The sequence below is a fragment of the Micromys minutus genome (assembly GCF_963924665.1).
Source record: "Micromys minutus genome assembly, chromosome: 24".
Classification (NCBI taxonomy): domain Eukaryota; kingdom Metazoa; phylum Chordata; class Mammalia; order Rodentia; family Muridae; genus Micromys; species Micromys minutus.
Genome location: NC_137959.1, coordinates 13,253,243 through 13,277,798, shown reverse-complemented (window position 1 = coordinate 13,277,798; position 24,556 = coordinate 13,253,243). Strand labels below are relative to the sequence as shown.

General features: G+C 52.4%; 1 protein-coding gene across 1 annotated transcript in view; it reads right to left on the bottom strand.

Annotated features, from left to right (window-relative positions):
• Positions 1-2,972: 2,972 nt before the first annotated feature.
• The window catches only part of NKD1 (NKD inhibitor of WNT signaling pathway 1), a 70,837-nt gene continuing 49,253 nt past the window's right edge, over positions 2,973-24,556 (bottom strand). Inside the window, exons 4-10 of the mRNA XM_080937308.1 lie at positions 20,444-20,510; positions 11,552-11,658; positions 9,657-9,752; positions 5,808-5,955; positions 5,274-5,358; positions 4,223-4,350; positions 2,973-3,662 (exon numbers count right to left, since the gene is read on the bottom strand). Of these exons, the coding sequence (XP_080793434.1) occupies positions 3,070-3,662; positions 4,223-4,350; positions 5,274-5,358; positions 5,808-5,955; positions 9,657-9,752; positions 11,552-11,658; positions 20,444-20,510 (1,224 nt within the window). The 3' untranslated portion in view covers positions 2,973-3,069. The remainder of the gene's footprint in view (positions 3,663-4,222; positions 4,351-5,273; positions 5,359-5,807; positions 5,956-9,656; positions 9,753-11,551; positions 11,659-20,443; positions 20,511-24,556) is intronic.

Sequence of the window (24,556 nt, the reverse complement as noted above, 5' to 3'; positions counted from 1 at the left end):
TGAAGCCGGCAGTTCTACGCTGACACCTTCTCTTGCTGTCTGTCTTGTGAGAAGACAGCAAGACAAGTTACGTACAAGGACGCTCTACGCAGTGTGTCACAGTGAATGAGCCACGGGCCTGCTAGATGACAGTGTCTCTGTGCAAGAGTGGGCTGAGCAGCTGTTAGGGGGTCAGAGTTCAGTGACTGGGAAAGGGGGGGGTTCCCCAAGTACTCTGGGCTGCAGAGAAAGAGCCCAGGAATGAACACTACGCTGTTCCTTGGGTAAAAATAAAAGAGAAGAGTGGGGAGGGGCTTGAGCCTATCTGCGGGGTTTTGTCTCTTAAAAATAGATCAGAAAGAAAATGGAGCAAAATGTCAGCATTTGAAACTTCTGGGTGGGTGAGTTCAAGGTTCCCGTTGCACAACTGTTTCCCACTGCGTTTGAAAAAAGGGTTTTTTAGATTAAAAAAATTTAAATGGGAGATACTCTATAAAACTCGTTTATTCTGGCAGTGAAGACAGCTAACATCTAGAAAGCAGTCACAAGGGAGAGACCAAGGCTCAGCATTTCGCTTGCAGTGCATGCTATGAGGAAGGGGAGTCAGGCCTCGAGCATCCACAGCCAGTCTGTTACAACCAGCACACTGCACTCACGGTCCCGGAGGGCATCTGCACACAGATGCTGGGTGGCTCTCAGGAGACTGAGCGTGTGACACGGAGCCTGCTGACTTACCTTTCATCTATGCTTCTGTCCGCTACCTTCATCTCTTATCTTACAAGTGAGCACACGGTACTATTTTTATAAGTGACTTTTAAGAGTTAGCAAGAAGTTAGCGAAACTCTGGAGCAGCAGGGGACCTCCTTCCCCAGGCTGAGGATCTGTGTTCTAACACCAGTGGCTTCCACTCCCTAGGCAGCAGCCTGTGGAGTGGCCCTGGAGGCCATTCGGTTTTGTTTTTGCTGTCCCAGTCTTCATCCACGGTAACCTTACCTCCTGTGGCAGGTGGGCACATGCCAGATGTGCCATGTAATTGGTACAGGAGTGACTACTTTCCCCAAGCCCAGTCAATCACAAGGCCCTCATACAGCCTTTGTCTCCCCGAAAATTCTTTCCTCCTGGTCCTGGACCCAGAATGTCAGTTGCTTTGGCCTGCTGGCACAGGGTGCTTTGGGGACGAAAACGGTTTCATTCATACTGAATCCTGTCATCTCAAAGCTCCAACAATGCCTTGCTGATTGGCGTGGTTGCAGTTACCTACTCAAAATTGGATTCTAGCCAAACAGAAAAGCTTCCCATGAGGAAAACTCGGGGTTCATATCCTTTAGTGTTAGAGATCCTAAAGACAAGGACCCCACACTGGACCTACCACGTGTGTCAAACAGGTTCTTGACCTTTCTGAGCCTCACATTCCCAGGACTTCTACTGGACTTCCACTCCCTACTTCCTCATAGTGATGCCCTGAGGACAGACCCAGGCACACCAGCAATCAGGAAAACTAACACCATGAAAACCTCAAATGCTCCCTACCTTCAGAAGTACGAGCTTACCAACCATGCTAAACTCAGGAAACAGGCGAGCATCATTTCCTTCTGGGGTCGGACTCTTTCTGGACCCTCAAGAATAAAAGCACCCCCCAAGGCCTTCAGAAGATGATACTGGAGAAGAAAATGAGACAGGCAGGGGAAGGATGGAGGCATTTATCCACCCCCCCCCAGTAAATTCATTCATTCATTCACTCATTCATTCACACAGCCTACTACATTATCTGAATCAATGTCATGGCTTCTAGGCATCTCTTGATTCTTACCCTTCATGTATAGAGGTACAGTGGTAGCTCAGTGCTGGTCTGGGTTCTGATGTCCCTCAGCCTTTGCTCCAGCGTTGGCAGACATCCTCATTCATCCCTCCTCAGATTATTAAGCAAAGGAGTGTAATCTCATTTATGCGAGGGCCCCAACTACTTGACAATGAACCTTTTCTGGTCCCCTGGACCCTTGTTGGATAAACCCCTATTCTGCCAAGGATGCTGCCCAGTGTCTCAGCTGCCACCCCCATTCCACCCTAAGTTCCTATACTCAAGTAGATCTCTCCAAAACCACAGACTTCAGACATGAGGAAATGAGGTGGGCGGATGTGGCTGCTTTCGTATGACGGACAGGCAGCCTTTACAGGAAACACATGGGGTACAACTGGGTTGCAGGAGCTTCCACAGAGCAGCGTAGTGATTTCTGCACACCGGCAAAGATACCTGAGAGTGTATTTATAGAAAGATACAGAGACACGGACAGGCAGCATCTACCTATAGCTACAAAGACTGCTAGAGAGCCACAAACTATTTGCTGATGGTGAACTCAGGTTTCCTACCCTCCGTCACACAATAGTGCCATCTTGGGTGACCACGCTTCTTATGTGGCTGCTTCTCTCTGTAGTAGCTCCCAAACTGAGAAGGCTACAAGGACAATCCTTGAACACAGGTGCAGCCTTCAAAAGCCAAGGGGGGCACAGGAAGAGAGGGTACTTCTACACTGTGCATGGCAAAGGGAAAAAGAAAGGACGGGGCTGACGTGGGCCAAGGGCTAGTTGGAAACACAGCTAAGGTGTCTGGGCTGAGGCATGAGAACACAAGGAGAGAGGACGCAATGGCAGTCCACTGAAATTCCCTGTAGTGTTACAGTTGATTAAGGGCGAAATTGAACCAGAATAACACTGAGAGGTAGCAGCTGTTGTCCTATGGAGCTTGAAGGTCTCTGAAGCTGGACCAGGCAAGGATGCTCTCCTGGAAGAGCTGTAGTGGGGCAGCTGGGCAGCTTCTGTGGTTTGGGAAGATCTGTGTGGACCCTGCAGCTGGGGTGGCCCAAGGACCCTTCTAGACCCAGAGTCACTTCTTGGGTGAGTTATATGATCCCCGCAACGTATAAACAAAAGTTTACTTCTGTGTTTCCGTATGTCTTCTACATGAAGGCTGGCTAAATATTAGTGGAGTAACAATAATTATTAATAACAATAATTGCCATAATAACAATAATTAATAGAATAACAATGCCTTAGGGTATGGGGTGGGTCCTTCCTGTGGCGGCCTGGTGGGTTTTAGGGCTGATAGAAGTGGTGGTAATGGTGGTGATGTTCGTGGTGGTGATGGTGCTCGTGTCTCTGGACGGCTTGCCCAGCCTGGCTCTCATACACCACCACAGCAGGCAGCTCCCTCACCTGTTCCCGCCCCAAGACGGTGGAGCCTCCTGCAGCCAGTGGGGCCTGCAGGCCCCGGCAGCTTGCCTGGCTCTCCTTGGCTCGATGCTTGTGTTTCTTGTGCCCCAGGGGTGCCAGGGTGGGGAGGAGGGCTGGGCCGGTGGCCAGGTGAGCAGAGGGGGAAACAGTGTGGGTGGTGGGCACCAGTGGGGGCTTGCTTCTTGCACCTCTGGCCACGTGGCCTATACCCATGTTCTTGCCCTGGGCCTTGGGAGACCTCACAAAGTGCTTGCTCCCATCCTGAGTGCCCCGGAGCCGTTGCTGGAGCTCTGATGCCTTGGCAAATGGGGTGTCAAGAAGGTGGAAGGAGCCCGGGTCCACACCTTGGGGCCTCCGGTGTGGGATGTGGGCGGCTTCTGGCTCGTGGGAGCGAGAGCGAGTGGGGTTGGAGATTCGAGGGGGCAGCTCTGACTTCTGGGCCACCGAAGGGGAGCCTAGGAACCAATCCAACAGATACTTTATGAGCACCCACTGTGTGCACCGGGCTACCCTGGGTTATCAGGAACCATCACCTCTCTATCTGAACTACCAGCCCTCTAATACCCTTTGCAGCCCTAGAGGGAGAGAAACGTTCCCATCTGCTGAGTGGTGAGGAAGGAGAAGGAAGGGAGTAAAGGAAGTGGGTAGAGCATCCTCAGTAGATAAAGGGAAACGCAGGGTGAACTCAGCATTAAGAGGAAGCAGGGCTGGAACAAGGTCAGGGGGCATAGAGGCTGGACCAAGCAGCCACTTGGGCTGTGGCTGATGTGGGACCAGGGCTAGGATGATCTGAGTGGGTCTACTGTCTTTGCTGGATTTTCACCTCTCTTTCTCTCTTGGATTTTGCCAGCTTTGTCTAAGTAGTACTTTGATTTTGAAAATGTCTTTAATGTTACCTTCTCCGAGAAGAGCCTCTGACCTGTCCAGTAAAAAGCTACGTATTCCCCAGTCTGAGGGATCAGTGGCTACTACCCCGCACTGTGCGTCCAGACTACACCCCACGACAGCCCCTTACCGGGTCCAAACTGAGACGTGTAGTTCTCTATCCCCGCCAGGTCTAGGTAGTGGTTTCTCCTCTCGATGTTCTCATCCACGCAATGGTGGTAACAGTCTGGCTGCTCCAGGTGGCTGTCACCCTGAAACCTGTGACAAAAGGGACACTATGTAGGAAGGCACAGCCCCTAAGGTCAGCTGAGAAGCCATCAGCAAGTGGACAGCTCGTCACTTCTCTGTGACCTGGGAGAAGGGGGTCTGAGGCAGAAACTTCTCAGTCTCTGCCTCCATTTTCCCAACGTTCCCCGCAATCTGCCTCGCCACAAGGTCTGTTCAACGCCCCACAGACCCGCCCCCCATCTCCAGTCAGCCCGGAGCCTGCAATCCAGCCCACTGTCCATCTAGCAGTGCCCTAGCTTGGTCTGTCTTCCATGCTCACGTGAAGGGCTAGGCGTTCTCCGGCCATGCCTTCTTTGGCACCCATGCTGAAGAGCCCCCACACTTGCTTGCTGCCCTGATGCTGTTATTAGACGCTTTTCTTTAAACAGCCCTCCTTCCCTCTGTTTATGCGGAAGTAACAACAGGAGAGTTTACTTCAGATAACTCAGAATCTCACAATTCTGAGAGCAAGAAGCCTGCAAATGGCGGTTTCTCATAGCCCACCGAATAGTCAGGCTATCCTAAGGGATAGGAGGCTTGGGATTTTGTCCCGCTGCTGTGAAAGCACATATTTCCCAGGAGAAATCCCAGTGTGTTAGACCCCCAAGGTGCCACCCTAACGCCATCTATGGTGGATAATACATCAGAAACACCTAATGCATGTTAAATCCAAACCACATGGAGAAAATCTAAAGAAATCTTATATGGAATACACTGACGAGCTCTATCTAGGGTTTTGTTTTTTCCTATGCTTTATTTGCAAATTTAGGGTCTGGTTTGTAAATCTGTGCTTTCTGAAATAAATCCACAGCCCGTGCAGAGGACCCAGGATGGAACCTGCTACTCAAAGTCCTTAGGATGTATGCATCCAGCTGGCCCTCAATACAAGCTCACGGGCATGAGGCATGTCATACCTGAGTGGGGCTCGCTGCTTCTTCTCCCAGCCACGAAGCTCCTCAGCAGGCTTAGTGTCTGCTCGGGGCCTTGTGCTCTGCAGATCTGAGTCCCAGAAAGAAAGGCTTGTCAGAGTCTGCTCCAGCTCTGCCAGGGGCATTTGGTACATTGTGTCCCCAGAAAACACTCAAAGGAGTTCACTACAGCTCTGTGGCAGGGATGCCCAGCGAAGACTAAGTAGCTGCCTATCTCACTCACCTCTTCAGATTCACAAGCTGCCCTCCCAAACAGGCCTGCATCCTCTCCACTACATGTTCATGTAGCATCTCATTAAGCCCAGTCTCAACTCCATATATGCCTTTGCTTACACTGGGCTTTCCATCTGTGGTTCCCTCCTTCCCCTCCCCCTCCCTTGAGGCCTATTCCTTCAAGGGCTTGCTGAGGCCCTTCAGTATACCAAGCCACTGTCGTGGTAGCTGGGTCTCTTCCCACCCTCCCAGGCTGACTTGGGTCCACCCAGTCTTTCCCATAGTGGCCACCGCTGTCACTCTCACCTGTATGGTTGAACAGGACACTCCTCTTGCTCTGGCTCCCATCAGGTGCCACGGTGAGCTTCACCCGAAGTGTCTTGCTTGATGTGGGGGAATGGTTCACAGAGGAGTCAACCACCTCGTAGATGGTGTGCAGCAAACTGGTAATGTCCTGTTTGGGAGGAAGCAGACACCCCATAGACTGTAGCCACAATACCTTGCCACCACCAACCAGAGATCTAGTGACCGCTGCTGTGCTGAAGGCCCCAGCTCTTTCAAAGAGAGCTGGAGGCTAATGGCAGGTATGGGGGGAAAGTCCCAGGAAGAAGAAATGAAGAACAAGGGGCAAAGGAGAGAAACTCATGAACTCAGGGTGACTTGTGAGCCCCTGGGACCTTAACAGGCTATGTGGAAACTCCCTAGATAGCCACATCCAAGTAGGGGAAAGTGTTCCCAAACCAGCTCTCAACCCTCCTAGGTGAGAGGCGCCCGGTGATGGTACCGTGCTCTTAGAGAACAGAAACGTGATTGTGCTCTACACTTCACTGGATTATGGCCCCGCCCATTCATTCCTCTGCAGACATCCCCATGGACACCACATCGGGATCCAGTGAGTGATGGAGAGGAGGTAGGTGTTGATGGTGGTGGAGGAGGGTTGTGTGGGAACAGCTACTGCTGTTCGATGGCTCCTGGAGCTCAGACTAGGAAGGAAGCTCTCACCAGAACTATGCAGGCTGATTGATGCCTCAGCCCTAGGATGTGAGGAGGTCACTTCTATTGTCCGCCTTTGTAGTGTGAAGTAAGAGTCACCGAAGACAAACTGGTCTGAGAGAAACCTGACTAAGGATTTCTGGGCTGGTTACCTAATTAAACCGAAATGAGGTCTCCAGCAGTGTTCTCTGAGGAGTCTCAGAGACTTCTGACTAGGGTAGCGGGTACAAGCACCCCTTACTAGGCCTTCTGTGCTCTCAGTTTCAGCTGTCTGAAGGGCAGCCACTTCCTTTAAAAGACACTGTATCCCTAGGCACACTCACAGTTACCTCGTCCAGCAATTCCTCATGATTTCTGACATAATTGGCCCCTCCCCTACCTTCTCTCAGCCGAGGCAGAGGAGACCCCAGCTATGCCATGGTCAGGCAGATGTGTGATGGGTAAAAAGCATGCAGGGTCTATGGTGACAGGGGGTGGAGAATAGGTGTACCTGTGAAACATGGCAGACATTTCACTAGCTGACACTACAGGATGAGGCCACTCAGTGTACCCAGAAAGCCAGAGTCCTCTGAGAAATATTCCAAATCATCAATGCTGACAACTAACTGAATGTTCAGCAAAAGCTTCTGAAAGGCCAGATGGGAGGATGTGGAGGACAGACTGGAGGGGCAGCAGTTTGAGACTCAGCCTCCAGCTCCTCACCCCTGCTCACTCAGCTGCCTGGCTTCCTCCTGGGGAGAGACCTTGGAGGACTCCATTTCTCCCTGTCCTTCCCACGGTTCCCTGCAGAGCCACACCACCCATTCTCAAAACTGCACCTTCTTCAGGAGATGATGGTGATGACAAACAAGGAAACCGAGGGCTACTGACAACATTCTTCAAGTGTTGTGTGGCTCAGAAGCTGAAGAAGCAGCTTCATCCCCATCTTAAAAACCAGGGGCTGTCACAGAGAAATGGGGGCTGCTGCAGTTTGTTTATAAACTGATATAATAAAGATATGGTCTCGCGGTGACATATTGGGAGCTTTTAGGAAATAAGCATTTAAGGCCCTTGTGATGGGCCTTTAGGTCACTGGAGGAATGTTCCCAGGACTGTGGGACCTTGTCTTCTCCTTCAGTTCTGAGGTGAGCAATTTGCTTTGTCATGCACACCTGTTGGTAAATTGCCATGGGGATCACAAACTGGGGTAAGCCTGTTCTCTCTGTAAGTTGAGTAGCTCAGTAGCTACTGTGACAGAAAGCTGACTGACAAAGGTGACCACAGCTGTTTCCTATGTGACTGAGAGCCCAGGTTTACGAGGTCACACCTGGAGGATTAGCCTGGACACGGGCTGAAGATGCAGTAAGGTAGGAACCTGTTTGCTTGGGCACACCAAAACATGTACTCACACTACGAAGAAGAGGGACAGGCAGGAACAGCAGGTTTAAAACATGTTCGTGAATAGAGATGAGGTGACGCATGAGGCAGGGTCCCTAACTCAAGCACCATCTCGGCTCTTCAGAAAGAACACCCAATGCAAAGGCTCACTTCAGGCCACACTGACCCACCTCATGTGGACAGTCTGCTTTCCCTGTGGCTCCTTCCTCTCATCACCAAGGACACAGTGGCAAAACAGAAATGAGTGTCTGTCTGTGTCTCAGACTGCACACTCTGCAGTACGGGATGTACACAGGAGGCCCCTAAGCATCTCTAAACCGGGAAGAAAGGAACAGGGCAGCCACCAAGGGCTGGCCATCTTCAGTGTGGCGCATGTGTGTGACAAAGATGCCACAGGTGGTCCCGTATGTCCTGTGACATTCAGGCTGGCTGGCTGGAAAGCCAGTGAGATGTGGCTCTGGACCGTGTATGGAAATTCTGAGTGGGAGGGAATCCTGAGACAGAAGGGTCCAGGTTAGAGCTGACAGTGCCTAACAGTCTATGCAGTAAGAAGAGACTGGGAAGGGAGAGGACATTCACGTGGAAAGCCTGGTCCTGCACATACTGAACCTTGGATTCAGCCATACTTGAAGTAAGCCTCCCAGAACTGAAATTTAAAAATGCATGAGCCAATGCATTGCTCCTGTTACCCACAACAAGATGAGCTACGTACGATTCTATCCCAGGCTCTTCCTCCTACCCGTTTCTCATGGCCCCCAAGTTACAGCCTGGGACAGAGGCATGCTTTGTAACCCAGATCTCCCTCCAAGTACTTAAAGGTGACTTCCTATCTATGCTGTGGAGAACCTGGTACGTGTCCTAGCCTGGATGGGAAAGGATCTGGAGGCTAGCATTAGTACCTCTGCAGTCACTAGCAGGCCCGCATGCTGGACCACAGGAGGACACAAAGCCTACCCACCTATTTTTCTATCTTCACACAGGTGCCAAACACCATCTCAAACGGGCCTCACCTCATAATGCAGGCCTCATGGAGAGGCAGAGCGAAGGAGCGGAGCCTGAGCCCGTCTAGGCTTTCCTGGCATCTGGAATGGAATCTGGGTCTCTAGCAGGGCCGTAATGACCCACTGTGTCTATTCTGCAGAGGGGGCCCAGGCCAGTCTCCTTCAGCTACTAAGTGGGGAATCAGCTGCGCAGGCGCCCTCCCCAGGGTAGCACGTTGCATGGCTAAGGTCAGCTTGGCATGGGCTGTCCCTCTAAGAAGCTGCTCACTCGTGTCCCATTGGTGTTTTCAGCCTCAGCAGGCTGTCAGAGCAACACATGGAGAACTGACACCATCTCTTTCCTGCCCAGTGCTCAGCCCGGTGCACAGCTGGTGCTGCAGAGGCAGAGGCACGGAGAGGGTGAGAGGATCTTGGGAGGGGTTGTAGAAAGAGGACTCTGAATGAGGTGAGGGACCTGGGACCAGCCACAATCACTGCTTTCTCTTAGCCACAATCAAGGGTGGCTGCTAGAGTGTAGGGAACTGTATAGAGAAGGAAATGGGAAAAGACTGTTGGAACCTGGGGTTCCTCTCTAGAAAGGCCTTGCACTTTGCCAATGTCTCCCACCTCTCCCCGGAGGGGTACCCAGAGTCCCAGGCTGTGTGAGGTACCAGGACACTCCCAGCAACCTTTCACAAGTCCTTCCCTAGCCCTGCCCCCACCAGGCAGGATGAGGGAACAGCAGACTCAGACTAAGTCCAAACCCTGTACCTGAGGCCTACCAATTAGCAGGAAGCACACTTACCTCACGGGTGACTTTGCCGTTGTTGTCAAAGTCATACAGAGTGAAAGTCCACTCTTGCCGGCTGTCTTCCTCCACAGAAACATCACACTGCAGCTCCTAGAAAGACAGACACGGTTTGTTTAACTATCAACTAGGGCACCACTATTGGCCCCATGGTAAAGCCATGGGCACCCTTGGCCATCCCCGACCCTGGTGAAGGGAGAAGGACAGTGACTAAGACATGATTAGCCAGAGAAAGAGGCCAGAGCCCAGGCAGGCCATACAGGTCCCAGGGTACCAGTGATCTCTAGTGTTCAAGGACAAAGGAGATGCATGGAATCAGACAGGAGACTGGCCTCACAAAGCAAACTTCAACCGAGGACGAGAAGCTTTTGGAAGGCAACAGGAACCAATGACTTGGGAGGTCAGGCAAGACCTCAGGACAGGCACCTGAACAGGCAGGACATGAAGAGGTGAAACTCCAGACTCGGCCCAGACTGGGATGCATTTCTGATGCTTCATTTTCCTCTCATACAAGTGACAAAAAATGATCATATCTATCCTCTGTCCCATAAAGTCATCAGAATAGTAAGTCCTTTGCCATATGGCCCTTCATCAGCTCAGAGCTCCCGGGACCCCTGAAGTTATGGGAACAGTCTCCATACTCCCTCTTCAAGTGCCTGCTTCCCTGCCAAGGGCAGTCCTACAGGGCCAGGCATCAAAGACCCAGAGGTGACCTGGACAATGGAATGACACCCAAGCCCTGGGTCACAGAGCATGAAGACAGGTCTCAGCACCATGAGGGAAAACAGCTGCTGACCGAAGTACGCACAGCAGACAAGGTGCTCCTGCCTGCAGCTGCTGCAGCCTGAAGCTGGCTCCCTCTCGCTTGCAAGTGGATTGTGCTGAGTTCAAAGCCACCCTTCCCTCTTCTATTTCATGCTTATCCGACACCTGCCAAGTGCCCACCCTTCCTGAGAAGTGTTTGATGTGATACATCACACACACACACACACACACACACACACACACCTGCACATACGCATCACACGTTGCGTTGGCTAGCTATGCCACTTGTCTGTCCTGACCACACTGCCAGGAGCCATAGTCATTTTCTTGCTGTACTCTGGGCAAGCAACAGGGCTCCATTAGCACTGGGGAGAAGAAAGAAGCCCCAGATACACCAAGCAAGGCACGCCATTATACACTGCAGAGTGGTCCCAGAACCCCCAGCAGATACCCACAGTCGAGGGAATGTTGAGATGTGAAAGGACTTGACCTGAACTCACAGCTCTGTGCCAACAGTACAGCTGCCCCTGGTGGTCTCAGGAAGGGAGGGACGGGGACAGTGTGAAGCAGTGGGGCTGAGGGATGCCAGCATCCTCCACCGAACTAGACCTCACTCTGAGCCCTAACCTGCGCCAGTGCCTGGGCTCCACTGCCAGGGTCTGAGAAGAACAGGAGGATGAGCTATAGAGTCTGAGAGGGCCCATCCCTTGTGTTGTTGACTATGTGGTTTGGAAACAGAGGCCCAGATAGAACTGGGGCCTTGCCTAGGGCTCCTGCCTTAGCTTTTTACATACCATAGGAAACCCCTGTATGTCCCCGTTAGCCTCTGGGGGGAAGGGAAAGACTTGAGGACTGAGAAAATCCCATAAGAAGGCAACAGGCCCGAGGACCAGAGTCCCATTTCTCCATGTGTGCTCACACCTTGTCGTAGGGTCCTGGTGGTGTGTACTGGCCACCACTCATGGAGAGGCTGTGGCTGAAGTGTCATGGCCCAGAGGCAGCAGTAAGGATCTCCCCCAGAGGCAATTATCCACTTAAGAGGTGAGAGCTCCTCCCATTTAGATGGGCCTCAGTTTCCCCCCTTTCTAGAGCACCACTGTTGTCTCAGCTCTCAGAAGGAAACTCACTTCAAACTTGAGCTGCTTCTTGGAGGCCTGGCCGGGTTCCATCAGCTTCTCCATCCTCTTCTCATCTCCGCTGACCAGGCTGTCGGCCTTCTCAGGTGGTAGGGCCACTGCAGGGAGGCAAAGGGAGAGATGAGCCAGCCAGGATCAGGTGCTGGGCCCTCCTGCCCTGCCTGTTGGCCTGGCTCCATATCCTTCAATTCTTGGCCCTGGTGATACCACACGCCATCCCAGAGAAAGCCTTTGTGGTGTAGTCATTCCAGTAAGGCAGGTTTCTCTGTGGCCTCCCAGACTCCTGCTCTGCCCCAGCTTTACAGGATGGATAAGTAGCCTATAGGCAGATCCAGTACCTTGTAGAGACAACCAGTCACTCAGCAGGGTTGGGCAGAGTATCTGGGGGCCCAGGGACCACAGCCTTCTGTAGTCACTACCTCCTACATTGACACTGTGGTACCCTCAAAGATGCTGATGCGCTCAGTGGGTAGAGCGGAGGGAGAACTGAATGGAGAGTTTGAAGATGGGTTGATGTGCATATGCTGAAGGACACTGGCCTCTTCAGGGAATGCACTCACCCTGACCTTTGCCCTTGGCCTCCACTCTCCTGGAGTCCTCCCCTCTGCCAAAGAACACGGTCTTCTGTGTGTCTACCTTTCTGGAGCAGAACAGAGACATGAAGTGTGTAGCCTATGGTGCCAATTTTCCTGTGTCTCAAAGGGGCCAGCCTGATAGACCCATCATCCTAGACCCAGACCCCAGACGATAGTTCCACCATCAGCTCGATAGACCCATCATCCTAGACCCAGACCCCAGGAGATAGTTCCACCATCAGCCCAATAGACCCATCATCCTAGACCCAGACCCCAGGCGATGGTTCCACCATCAGCCCGATAGACCCATCATCCTAGACCCAGACCCCAGGCGATGGTTCCGCCATCAGCTCGATAGACCCATCATCTTAGACCCAGACCCCAGGCGATGGTTCCGCCATCAGCCCGATAGACCCATCATCCTAGACCCAGACCCCAGGCAATGGTTCCGCCATGTAACATTGTCCCAGAGGAATCCTTTGAATCTTTCTGTACGGCACAAAGAAGCTCTACTGCACTTTTCCAGAACACACTCTCACCTCGTCCCTCCTCAAATGCCCTGTAAGTGACTTTGTTGACATACTGTAGAAAACAAACGGAATAGGCCCTGACCTAAGAGGCCTGAGATGGCTTAACCAGACTGAACTTTCTTGGGATGTCGGGATCCTGGTGAAATGAGGCACCACCAGGACAGTGGAGCTCTGTCCCCATGGCACTCAATCCACACATCCCAGTGCTGGGATGAGCACCCAAGAGCAACAGCTGGGGTGCTCGGGGAGTTGAGTGGGGGAGGGACACACACCGCCTTCCTTTGTTCACATTCTCCAGGTCAGAACTCTCTTCCTGGCAGCTATCTGCAGCGGTCTATATGGTACCCTGGAACCAGTGCTCATAGCAGGGGCAACGGACTCGTCTAGTACTGGGCCCCATAGCCCTCGGCACTGCCTATTCATGAACCGTGTCTGCACTGGGACCTTTTGAAGGAGTATACATGAGGAGTACGCTGTAGCTGTCTTCAGACACACCACTAGAGGACGTCAGATCCCATTACCGATGGTTGTGAGCCTCCATGTGGTTGCTGGGAATTGAACTCAGTCAGTGCTCTTAACCACTGAGCCATCTCTCCAGCCCCCTAGCTTCATTTTCTAGATGGAAAAAACCAAGGCATAGGAATACTTCAGGTTCCCAGAGACTTCACAGGCTACAGACTGACCTGGGGCAGTGGTTCATTCCCAGAGGAGCCTCTTTCTTCTCTCTCTTCCTGCCTCAGCGCAGCCAACACCCATAAGGGCCTCCAGCCCATACTGCCAGAGAGGCTACTGATCCCTAACATCATGGAGGGTGCTGACTGTAGAATGGTTTGTTGTTGCAAAGTAAAGCCAAAGGAACACAACACCAGGATGGCCACCTCCTCAGAAGGCTCCTTACTTAAGCAGGCCACCAGCTCCATCTCTAACTGCTCCATTCTGATCCTAATGGTCAGATACACTCCTCCAGCAGACCCTGAATCCAGGAAGGCCAGGCTGGTGACTGGCTAAGGACTCAAAGGCAGTCAAGTATCGACTACTAAATCTATTTAGTGCCTAAAGGGCCACAGATGCTACCATGAGTCCAGACAGGTGGCAAAGGTATGGCTTTGTCATTCAGGCCCTGGGGAGAGGTGCTCCTCCTGCTACTCCTTAAGCCAGGGAGCTCTGCTGAGGCCCTGGCTTTAGTTGTCACCAGCATGTCCAGCACACACAGCTGGACTGCAGAGGAGCATCATGGGAGAGAGTGGTATTCGGTGCTCCTACTTTTCCAACCCAGGCAGCTTTAAGTAGATGAAAGGCGGTATCTCCCCCACAGGGATATTGGTTCTCAGTAGACAGCATCCTCAGGTAAGTTCCAGGAGAGGGCTGTGAAGAGACTGCTGGTCAGATACTATGGTGGGTACTCAGCAAGTGCTTTATAAGTGCTGACTGTCCCCTAGTCCTAGCTGGTAGCCCAGGTGTGAACAATCTCCCTTGCCCCAATCTCCCCCTCTGTAGGAACTACAGAGACATCACAGCCTGCAGACTCCTCCCCTCCCCCTCCCAGAGAGAGAAGAGGAAGCAGAAAGCAAAACAAAGCCTAGTTCCATCTTCAAAGCCACTGCCTGGCTCTGCCGAGGTCCTGCTGATGTGCTGGCCAGGCTTATCGAAACCCGACTTCAAGTTCAAAGGGAAGTTATCAGACAAGCACCTCCAGGTTCAGTGTTGCCTTTCATGTTCCACTTGATAAGCCCAAAGACAAGGAACTGCTGTTCCCTTCTCTCCTCTGGAGCACTCTTGCTTCTGTGCTAGAGAGCTTGTCTTCCTTCAGGTCCTCCCCCACCCCTTCCTTTCTCCTCACCTGAGGTAGAAAGCACCCCCCTCCTGTTCCCTCTCTAGAGAGTGGCTCAGACTGTCCTCTCTTCTCCAGTTGTTCTGAAATGATATCACTAGCTCATCAAGCCTCCCAGGTGGCCATGTTAGTAATAGTAGAGCATCCCAGACTAGACAAGGCAGAAATGCACAGCAGGCCTGGCAGACATGCTGTCAGGGTAAGACTCCTAGACACCCTGGGCCTTATCAAAGACCTTTCATCTCTACTCTCCCCTGTCCAAGAGCAGGAGGAGGAGGCAGAGAATCCACAGAAAGCCATGTAAACCCGGGGTCAGAGGCAAGGGCTAAGATTCTGGCAGCCGGCAGATGGCCTCTCAAAACCAAACCAAGGCAAACGGTATTGGAGCCTGGCAGCGGGGCAGAGCAACTCCACCTGGATATAGCCAGTGGCATCAGGGCCAGGCAGCAAACACTGCTCACTGCAGACCACCCAAGGGATCAGAACGATACCATGCTGCCAGGAAGGACTCTAGTGGCCAAATCTGCTTCTTGTCCTTGCTTAACCAGCTGCCAGTCTGAGACATCTTTCAAAGGCACTCCGGGCATACTCCAACTCCAGGGAGAGCCACACTGCCAGTGAAAGGAGAAAGGGAAGCGCAGAAAAGGGAGCAGAGGAAGGAGCGCAGTAAGAGGTTCCAATGCCTGAGAAGCATGTTTGGGTGATGAAGAACAGGATACCAAGTGTGCCTTGTGAGCCACTGGGCCTGTGGCCTGGCTTTCCAAGTGAAGTTTAATGAGCCATGTCACACGCACTAGTCCCTGGCTGCTTCTGCTGCACGCAGGAGAGCTGAATCAAGACTTCACAACTAGGAACTGTCTGGCCCTTCGTGTATTGCTTAGGTGAAAGCAGCCCTCCACTCCTTCCCAGGTATATGCTTGTTCAATAGGGCACAGCCTGGAAGTTACCCGGGACTCACTGGCTAACCGTGTGCCGTACCCAACCTGCTCAACCATGCACAGGGGCCAGGGAAGGAAGAAAATTGCCATTCCTACTTTCTTAAAATTGCTTCTTAGCCCAGAAGACAGAGAGGGGCTGTGTTGCAGGGCGCCTTCTCTTTGGAGGCTGCTCTCTGTCCATCTCACACTGAGGCCATGGCCACCGGAGCCGGCTGGCTGATTTAGCAGAAGATTCTAAGCATCAGCTCCAGCCTGGCTGTACTCCACCCCCAGCCTCTGCCAGATTAAATGCATTACTTGACCATCTTCACCCGGCTCCCTTTGAAGTTCCCTTCTCGAGCTTCAAAATACCTTTTGGAGGGAGATCAGACAGCATTAAACAGAATTACTAATTAATTAAGCAAAGTTAAATTTTAAACACTGTTTGTTGTGTTAGCCAAAAGCCTGAACAGAACAGACTTCTTTCCTCCGCTGAGATCAAAGACAGCCTCTTTCCCTCTCCCCTCCCCCAGTTTAAAAAAGGGAAGGAGGAGGAGGAGGAAGAGAAAGGGAAGAGATTTGGGAACCAGGGAAAGGTGGCAGCAGTGATTAGAGCCTGGACTCCCAAACTATCCCTAGGACCAATAGAAGGCACCTCTAGGATCACATGCTGGGAGAGGTCCCCATCACTTTCTGGGGACTGTTTACCCTGGCAAACAGCAGTGACCTAGAGAGCAGCCTGGCACAGCCCACCCAGCCTGAGGGCTGGCAGCTGGCGCCGCCCAAACAGCAGGGGAGAAGAGGGCCGGGAAGCCAAGCACTCTCCTTACACTGCAGCTCCCTCCCTAAGCTGCAAGGGCACATGCTCACCTAGGGCTCTTGCCCTGTGGCTAGGGCCACTTGGGAGTCATCTAAAGTTGCTGGGAGAGAGGCTTTGAGAAGCACACTGCTCGGTTCCAGAAGTGCCATGCACATGGCACTGGAAAGATGTGTAGCCATCACTTCTGACATTTCTCGAGTGGATGACAGGCATCCTGAGTGGATGACAGGCAGGTGTGGAAGGCGGAGTACTGAGCAGTGTTTCTTAATTGGTACAAAGGCATCTGAGCTGGCAGGGTATGGTCTACTTCCATTCCGTCTGGCAACTCAATCTGTACGGTCCCGTGTGAGGCCCTCTGATGACCTCACAGGCTCCATATCTGCACAGACAGAACCTTTAACTTTCTGGAGGCTGGTCCCTGCTAGTTGCTGCTTCTGTATTGCCCATGGGGGCTGGTGCATTTTTCATCTATACAGGGGAGGGTTTTCATAAGCATGAACCCGACTGTGCCATGTCCTAGACACAGGTATAGGGAAACTAAGACAGATGTATGCTGTCAATTTTGGCTTGAACAACTTGGGGGCTAGTGTAGGACAGGGTTGAAACATGGGCAAAGATCTAAACTCGGGTGACAGCCACCACTTGCTTATTTTAACATAACCCACAAGAGCCTAGTTAACAGCAAGCTTGGGTAAAAGCAAGAAGTTGAAAACCAGGTTATGACCGAGGCAGTAAAGAACCGGGCAAAATGCAGAAATGAGCGTCAAGAGTGTAACACGTGTCTTTCTACCAGGATAGCCAGCAAAATTTCAAGCAGACACCATAGAAGACTGAGTACAGGGTGGAGTTTCTGTGCTGGAGTTTGGACACAGTCCTAACATGCTCCTGATCCCCTGCAACTGTCCACACAAAGATATCTATGACAAATATTCTGGTCTGAGAATGGCTTGCCAGGATGTTCCTGGGCCTCCGAGCCTCTAGCAAGCAGCTGTCAGGGGGAATGCAGATGGATTTTAATATTAGCCTATGCCAAAAATAATTAGGAGGGTAAATCTGCGGCCGTGAGGAGAAAGATCGTGTGTGCATTCCAGGCCAAATGGTTTCTTGCATGATTGGCACGGGCCTCGGGAGGGCTCCAGAGACGCACAGATGTGCCAGTCTGGCGCTGCCGGTCATGTTGGCAGGTACACATGTTGTCTCATTAAGTCCTTACTAACAGTGTACAAGTGTCACCATTCGAATTTCACAACATCGGGAATGACACTTAAGCAGCAGAACTGAAAGATGGGCAAGGTGGCACAGCACACCGCGGTCATGCCAGCACTCGGGAGGCCATGGCAGCACTGTGAATGTGTGCCCCCCACCTGACCTCGCCAGGCTAGGGTGCCAAGACTCCGTATTTTAAAAAGAAGAAGAAAAGAAAACAAAGATGTATTTTTCATGGTCTCTCCCTATCCCACCACTGCACCATAGTCAGATCTCACAAGCCTGGAGTTTCCTGGTTATAAAAGTGAGGGCAGAATTTCTGCATAGGATCCCATGACCCAGAAGCCATGCCCAAAGGGTGGAGAGCTTAGGGTTGGAGTTTTGTGTCATTGCTCAAATTCAGATGAGAGGGAAGTTGGGCCAAGTGATCCTCACTGACAGGAAAGAAGCCAGGGGTGTTACTAATGTACGCTTTCATGGTTAGATATTCTTGATTCCCTAAAACCCATCTCAGACTTTCAGGGACAGAGGGCAGAAAGAGATGGAGAGGGTAAGGGAGTACTGGCATGTATGCATGTGTGTGCGTGCATGTGTGTTTGTATGCATCTACTTGTACTGGTGTGGCCAGCTATGTTCCTAGGTCCAGCCAGGCTTTTTTAGACAATCCTATCCGGGAATTTTTCAATTTCAAGAGCCTCAAGTTCAAACAAGTTCGGTTGAACATCTGAAGGGGCCCAGAGTCCTGGATTAATGAGCCTCTGCTGTGAGCCTCTGCTTTTCAGGGAACCACTACCACCTCCCGGCAGCAGTGATCTGGCCAGCAGAGCCCCCAAGCATTCCCCGGCTTGCCTCCAAATGTGCGCACTGCCCTCCCACACGCCATCACTGGGCCCACATCCCAGGATTCTGCTTTAGAGACACTTGTGACTGAGAGGGAAGAGGCAAAGGGGAAACAGGGAGAGGAGGCAACTGTCTACCAAAAGTGTCTGGTCCTGGCGCTCTGGGGTCTGAAGAGAAGCAAGGGACACTAAGTGAAGGCAGCGATCCTTGACAAAGAGAGAGCAGTAGGAGCCCGCTATAGTCCCCCATGTCCTTTCCCGATGGATGTAACGAACCATGAGGGAGATTAGCTTTCAAACCCGGTCACTGGAGACACAGCTAAACCTCCGCTGTGCATGCTACACCATGGAGAACAGATGGGAAGGCACCAAGTCCACTCAGTGGAAATGGCTTAGAGGTGCTGGGGACTGGGGTGTGACTGCTGAGCTTGCCAGGGAGCTCAAGCAGGGAGAGGAGCCAGGGCAGCTGCCTGCTGGTCCCCAGAGGCCTCCTCAGACTTCAGGCACTGCCAGCTGGCCTTGCCATGGACCTGCCCTAGAGAAGTGAGTGAACTGCCTGCAGCCATTTCTTGAGAAGCCCTTGCCCTCCCATTCCAGTCCACTGTCCCTTAACTCCAGTCCCCAACAGCTAGGCGGCTTGACCACCTAGGTGTCTTCACTTGGCCACCAGGTTTTCAACTTGGCACCCCCAACCAAATGCTCTGCACCCAGAGTTTCTTCCTTTTACTCAGGTTTCTGCCTCTGGCCAGATACCACACTCCCGTGAGTTCTGTTTGCAAGGTTTGGAGGGGACCTGGTCCAACGAGAGGGCCTCACAGACTTTGGTACCCTTGACAGCCTCACTGGGTAGGAAAGAAACAATGGCCTGCCAGGTTTCTGCAGCAGATGCCAAGTGGGCACTGGGGTCAGTAGAATCACTGCTTCGAGTTTCTGAGACAGAAGTGAGCCAAGAGGCTGGGCTGGGTAGGGGCAGTTTCTAGTGTGAGGTAACAAGGACACCCTGGCAATAGGGAGCTCCATGATGGACAGAGCTCCCTTGGATGCATCAGGGGCCTGCGCACCACGCCAGTACTGACGTGCACTCGGGGCACAGGGCTGGTCCTCGGGTCCTTAGCTGCTGCTGGATCCCCAGAAGGAGGGTCCCTCTCCTTTCCACACTCTATCACACAGGCCTGCGGTCAGCTTGGAACCTCTGATGTTTACTTTGTTCTTTCCCAAGTTCAAAAGGAGCTCATAGCCCTGCACACCAAGCCAACCTTAATCTCCTGCTCCGCTCCCAGCTGACCAGTTAAGGCGGCTAAGACTCGGGATTAGGGGCAGCTTTACAGAACAGCCCAGGAGCCAAAGCCCTCCTCTCCTGGGATGGCCAGAGACTCCTTTTCATCTTCATGCCTCACAAGTCCCCTTCCCTGCCTTTAAACAGCTCTCTAGCAGCCAAGAGGCATTGAGACTGGCCAACAGAAAGACAAAGATAACATTCAGGAGCCAGTTTTCTCTCCTGGCCAGGAGCACAGAGGGATGCTGCAGCCTAGGTCCAGCAGGCCAGGGCTCAGAGGCATCTGCTCTTGGCAACCCTGATCTAGTATGGGTAGGCTTGGGCACTGGTACTAGGAATGGCAAGAAAGACCCAGGTGGGCACTGAATCCAGGGTCCTTCCAAGGGTCTCAAAGAACAGACAGGACCCTTGTTCTCATGAGCTGCTCAACGTTAGCACTGTGCTCTCCTGGCCTTGCTCTTCCCGTTGTGAGTAACAGGCAGATGAAGCCCTCTCCCCTGTTTTCTGGTCATAATCTTGGGAAGTCAGCTGAGCCGCATGGGCAGCTGTAAAGCGTCTACGGATGGGGGCACAGGTACTGTTGGAAACAAACTAGCAGGCAAGAGGTTGGGTCCACTCCACTGTTCCTAGCTCTACAGCACAGAATTTCTGCTGGAGAAGGGAGAGGGCTCTTGCATAAGGGACCAGAGGAGAAAGACCTGAGGCCAGTAGTGGATACTCACTATCACTGTCACCACCATAGGGGGTTGGCCCTGGGATGGCCTGCTCGAAGTCTGATAGCTCCTGAGCACATGCGGATGAGTGCCAAGAAGGGTTTTGAACCTTCTGGGCTCTGTGGGTCTTTCCCTCCACCCTAGTGCCGTAGGCAGAGCTACTGAAACGCACATACCTTCTAGGGGGAAGTCGTCTTCGTCCTCCTCACCGAGAGCCTCTCTAGAAGTGTCACCCACAAGTTCCTGGGGGAAGACAGAACAGTAGGTTATAAGACAGCAGGGGTCCAGTAGACACCTACCTGGCTAGACTGGACAGGTGGCGGCGAAGACACAGGACCAGGCAGACAGGACAGATTGTGTCACATGATAGTGCAAGTGGCTTCTCAGTGCATAGCACCCTGGGAAAAACTGCCCAGGGCCAAGTCCATGCCCCCATTGAAATGCCAGGTAAGATCAGTGTCCTTTGTCCCTCCCGTCCAGCCAACTTCACAGCCACAGACTCAGAGAGGCACCAAAGAGAGACTTCAGTCTAGAGTCTTCCTCCAAATAAGGTGAGACCCTCTGAGCTCTCTTCTCTGCGACATTCCAATCATCCTCAAGGCCAAACAGCCAATGCCCTGGGCCTGCATGCTGTGGCCCTGGTGATCTTCACTAGGGCCTCTGTATCTTGTCCATGTACCATCTTCCCAAAAAGTAATCTGATCTTGGTGCATGCCTGGTCTGTCCCCTTGATGAGCTGGTGATTTTGGAACCAAGATGGCAGGGGTCCTTCCTAGCAGCTTTGTCAAGCCACTGTCCAAATACTGTTATATTGGCAAAGGGAACTGTGCTGTCCTAAAGCCCAGGAAGGATCTGAGATGTCAAGGGACCAAAGCTCTAACTATCCGACTCATCCCAGCAGACTATAGAGATATAGAAAGAATTAGACTGTAGCTTACAAAATGTCTATTTTTCGGTACACAGCCAAGGATTTTCAAACCTAAGATTATTTAGATTAACGTTAAATAAGACCTTTAATGTAAGACTTCCCAGGGCCTTCACTACAGTCAGCAACACGTGAACTTCCGTTGCTGTATACTGCAGTGTGGGGCTCACATCCCAAGGACCACATTGCCAGCATTAGGAAAATACTCCTCTCTAGGAAGATAAAGAGACCAGGGATGGGCACGCCATATTCTATTTCCTCATGTGGTTGGGGTGACAAACATTTCTAAATCCCAGCCAGTGGTAAGTGCGGAAAAATCCCAAATGCAGCAGCTGCTACCAAAGCCTCATTGCAACAACAAAAACCTTTGCTTTGCCAGAGCCTTCACGGAATACAAACCACCCAAACTCTGCACTTCAGATGCTTAAAGAACATCCAGGCTTGTCTCGACAAGGCACAGAAAGGGATGCTGCTTATAGCAGGTGGTTCAATGGTTAGAGCCACAGGATGGCTTCCAGTCTTGACTTCCTTTTAGAGACAAACAGCTCTCTGTTTGCATGTAGCTCTCCAGACCACTCTAGGCACCGCACTCCTTCGAGGCCTGGTATCCCATTTACTAAAACCCGGGTGACTTCCTTCACACCCCTTCTTGCCAATTATCATAATCACTGAACATTTCCCAGGCTTGTAACCTGGCTGTTTGTGTTAACAGGACCAGCACTGACAGGGAGTCTGCAGGCAGTGACAGGAAAGGGACACACACAGGTGGCATCATCAGATGGCGGGGACGCCCCAGCAGCCAATTAAGGTCCAACTTTCATGCCACAGAGACTGCTGCCATCTCTTCAGTCCCAAACTGCTGGCAGGCAGTGCTTGCGACAGGAGCAGGCGGCAGGCTTTAAGGGGACAAAGGCTCTTCACGCTGGGTTCTCTAGGAGAGAGTGGGCTCAGCTCTGACCTCAGTAGCCCTGACAGCACCGTAGCAAGGATGCTGGCAGTGATGAGCCTTTGAGGTCCTGTGACTTTCTACTGGTGTTCCTGCCACATCACCCCAACAGAGCAACCAAGGAAGTCATGGACTGTTGCTGCACACCCACCAGCATGAGCGTGAATGACAGAGCCACCAAGCTGCCGAGGACTGAGCGCACACAAAGTGTATGCTCCTTAACACTGTGGTGCTTCCCCGGGCTACTGCAGGGTCTTAGTATAGAGTGTTCATGGTCTTTAGACCCAGGGAAATTTGCATAGCCCAGGGTCATGCCCTGGCTTCTGGGCTCTCCTAGCATTTGGACTCTGGTGGACTTATCTGTACAATGGCCCCAGTATAAACCACGCTATGGTAAGACAGCTAACACTGGGCATTCCCTGCACAGCAGGCGGCGGGGACGTGTGTTAAATAACCTCCTCTGGCCATCCCATCAGTCCTGCTCCGTCTGACATCTCTCAAGAAACGAACGATTTGCAAATATCATGGAGCATGTGTGAGCACCGTCGTCACATGGCGAGGGGACAGCAACCAAGGATGCTGGCAGCAACAGAAGAAATAGCAGCTGCCACTCGTGGCAGAGAACTCGAGCATTACGTCCAGTGTGTGCAAGGCGCGTGATCTCACCCACGGCACTGCAGAATGGGAAGATGGAGAGGAGAGAGGAGTGAAACGGAGCCCTCTCTGCTGTGAGTCTAAGACCAGCCTGGGCTACACCTTATCTCAAACAAACAAACAAATGCATGAGCAGGACCCGGCCACCAGCTCCGGTGGGTTAGAGGCCAAGTGCTCTAATCTACCTCGTGGGGCTCGGAACAGCACAGCTCCTTGCTCTCTGTGGTATGGGCTTGGTCCAGGTTCCAGCCCGTCCGGAAGCCCAGTCCTCACAGCCTGAAGCATCCTCCTGCAGGAACGTGGGTGCTGCTGGAACTGTGCCCTCTGACTCAGTGCTGTAACGAGCCCCGTGGGGGCTGCAGCAGAGGGCACAGAAGTAGGATCAGGAGGGCATGGGCGGTGTAAACACAGCTCACTGCCCAAGCTAAGCCCCAGAGGCTCAGTTCTGCCCCCCAAGGTGCCTTGGTCCCCACCCCCCGACAGGGTCCACAACACAGTGTCTCAAGGTGACTTCCACCCCCGTGCTGGAAGATCAATCAGCAGTCACTGCTCACCGAGTCCTCCTCTGTGCTCACCATCAAACAGCTATGGGCAAATGCCTGAAATGCTAGAACTGAGCCCTAGCTGCCCTCCCATGACAACCACTGTGTGGGATGCTGCTATTATACCCACTTTATGGATGAGAAAACTAAGTCGGAGCAGTCCTGTGACTTGCCAATGCTACAGTTTTGACATACTAGAGAGTCCAGCCCTTACCACTGTACCTCCTTAAGAGGCCTTAGTATGACGCTTAGACAGACACCTATCTAATTTCTGGGGTCTAGGACCTAGGCCTCTCTCCTCTAGCTTCCAAGACTGTGGACCTCAGGTTTACTCCAAGTTCCTAAGACCAGAGGCCTGGCTTGGTAGCCTGTCAGGACATATGGCCTACATGTGCCTCTAAAGTTCCAGCGCTGCCCCTCTGCTGCCCCTGGGAGCCCAGCCTCTACCCCTCACTGGGCCCCAGGAAAAGCAACTTCTCCGGTCACTGTGTGCAGCCGTGGTGTGCAGCCGGCCCAGCCCTGAGCGAAGCAGCACAGGCACACTGCCTTATAAGGCCTCGGGGACGGAAAACCACATCAAAGTAGGGCCTTGGGGCGTGTTGGCTCGGGCTAGGGATTTTCCTCTTTGTCACTGGGACTTCATACTCCTGAACTCGGTCTCCCCCACGCAAGGCCCCAGCAGGTCTCTGTCAATCTTTCCCTAAGAGGTAACAGATGTGGGTGCCACACACTTTCCAAGCAAACTCTTGGTGCCCACAGAACACGGTACCGTATAGACTTCAGGAATGCATAGGACTGAGACATTCCAGGAAGTGGGGGTGCAGCCCAGGCCACCCCAGAACCCTTAGATCCAAGCAGCCTGTTCAAGTTAGCCTCTGAAATGAACTCATGGCAAACTCGGTCTTGTGTGAGCTCTGCAGACTCAGCTCAGTCCCGGACAAAGCCTGGCCACGTTCTAATGCCCAGGTGCTCCAGCTCAGGCTCCAGCCCCTCTCCACTGCTGTGTGGCAATAAAGGTGTCACTAAACTTGTCTGCCCCTATTTTCCTCCTCTGTGAAATGGAGATTTTTTTTAATGTCACCGAAGAGCCAAGGAAATGTTGGGGTCAAAATATCCGGGCATTTTGTGGCATCTGTTATACAATGATGTAACATCTTGTCAAGAGCCTAAATGTCAGTTTCTCCCATTGTTCTGACACAGCCTCCCTTGCAGGTGCTCTCCA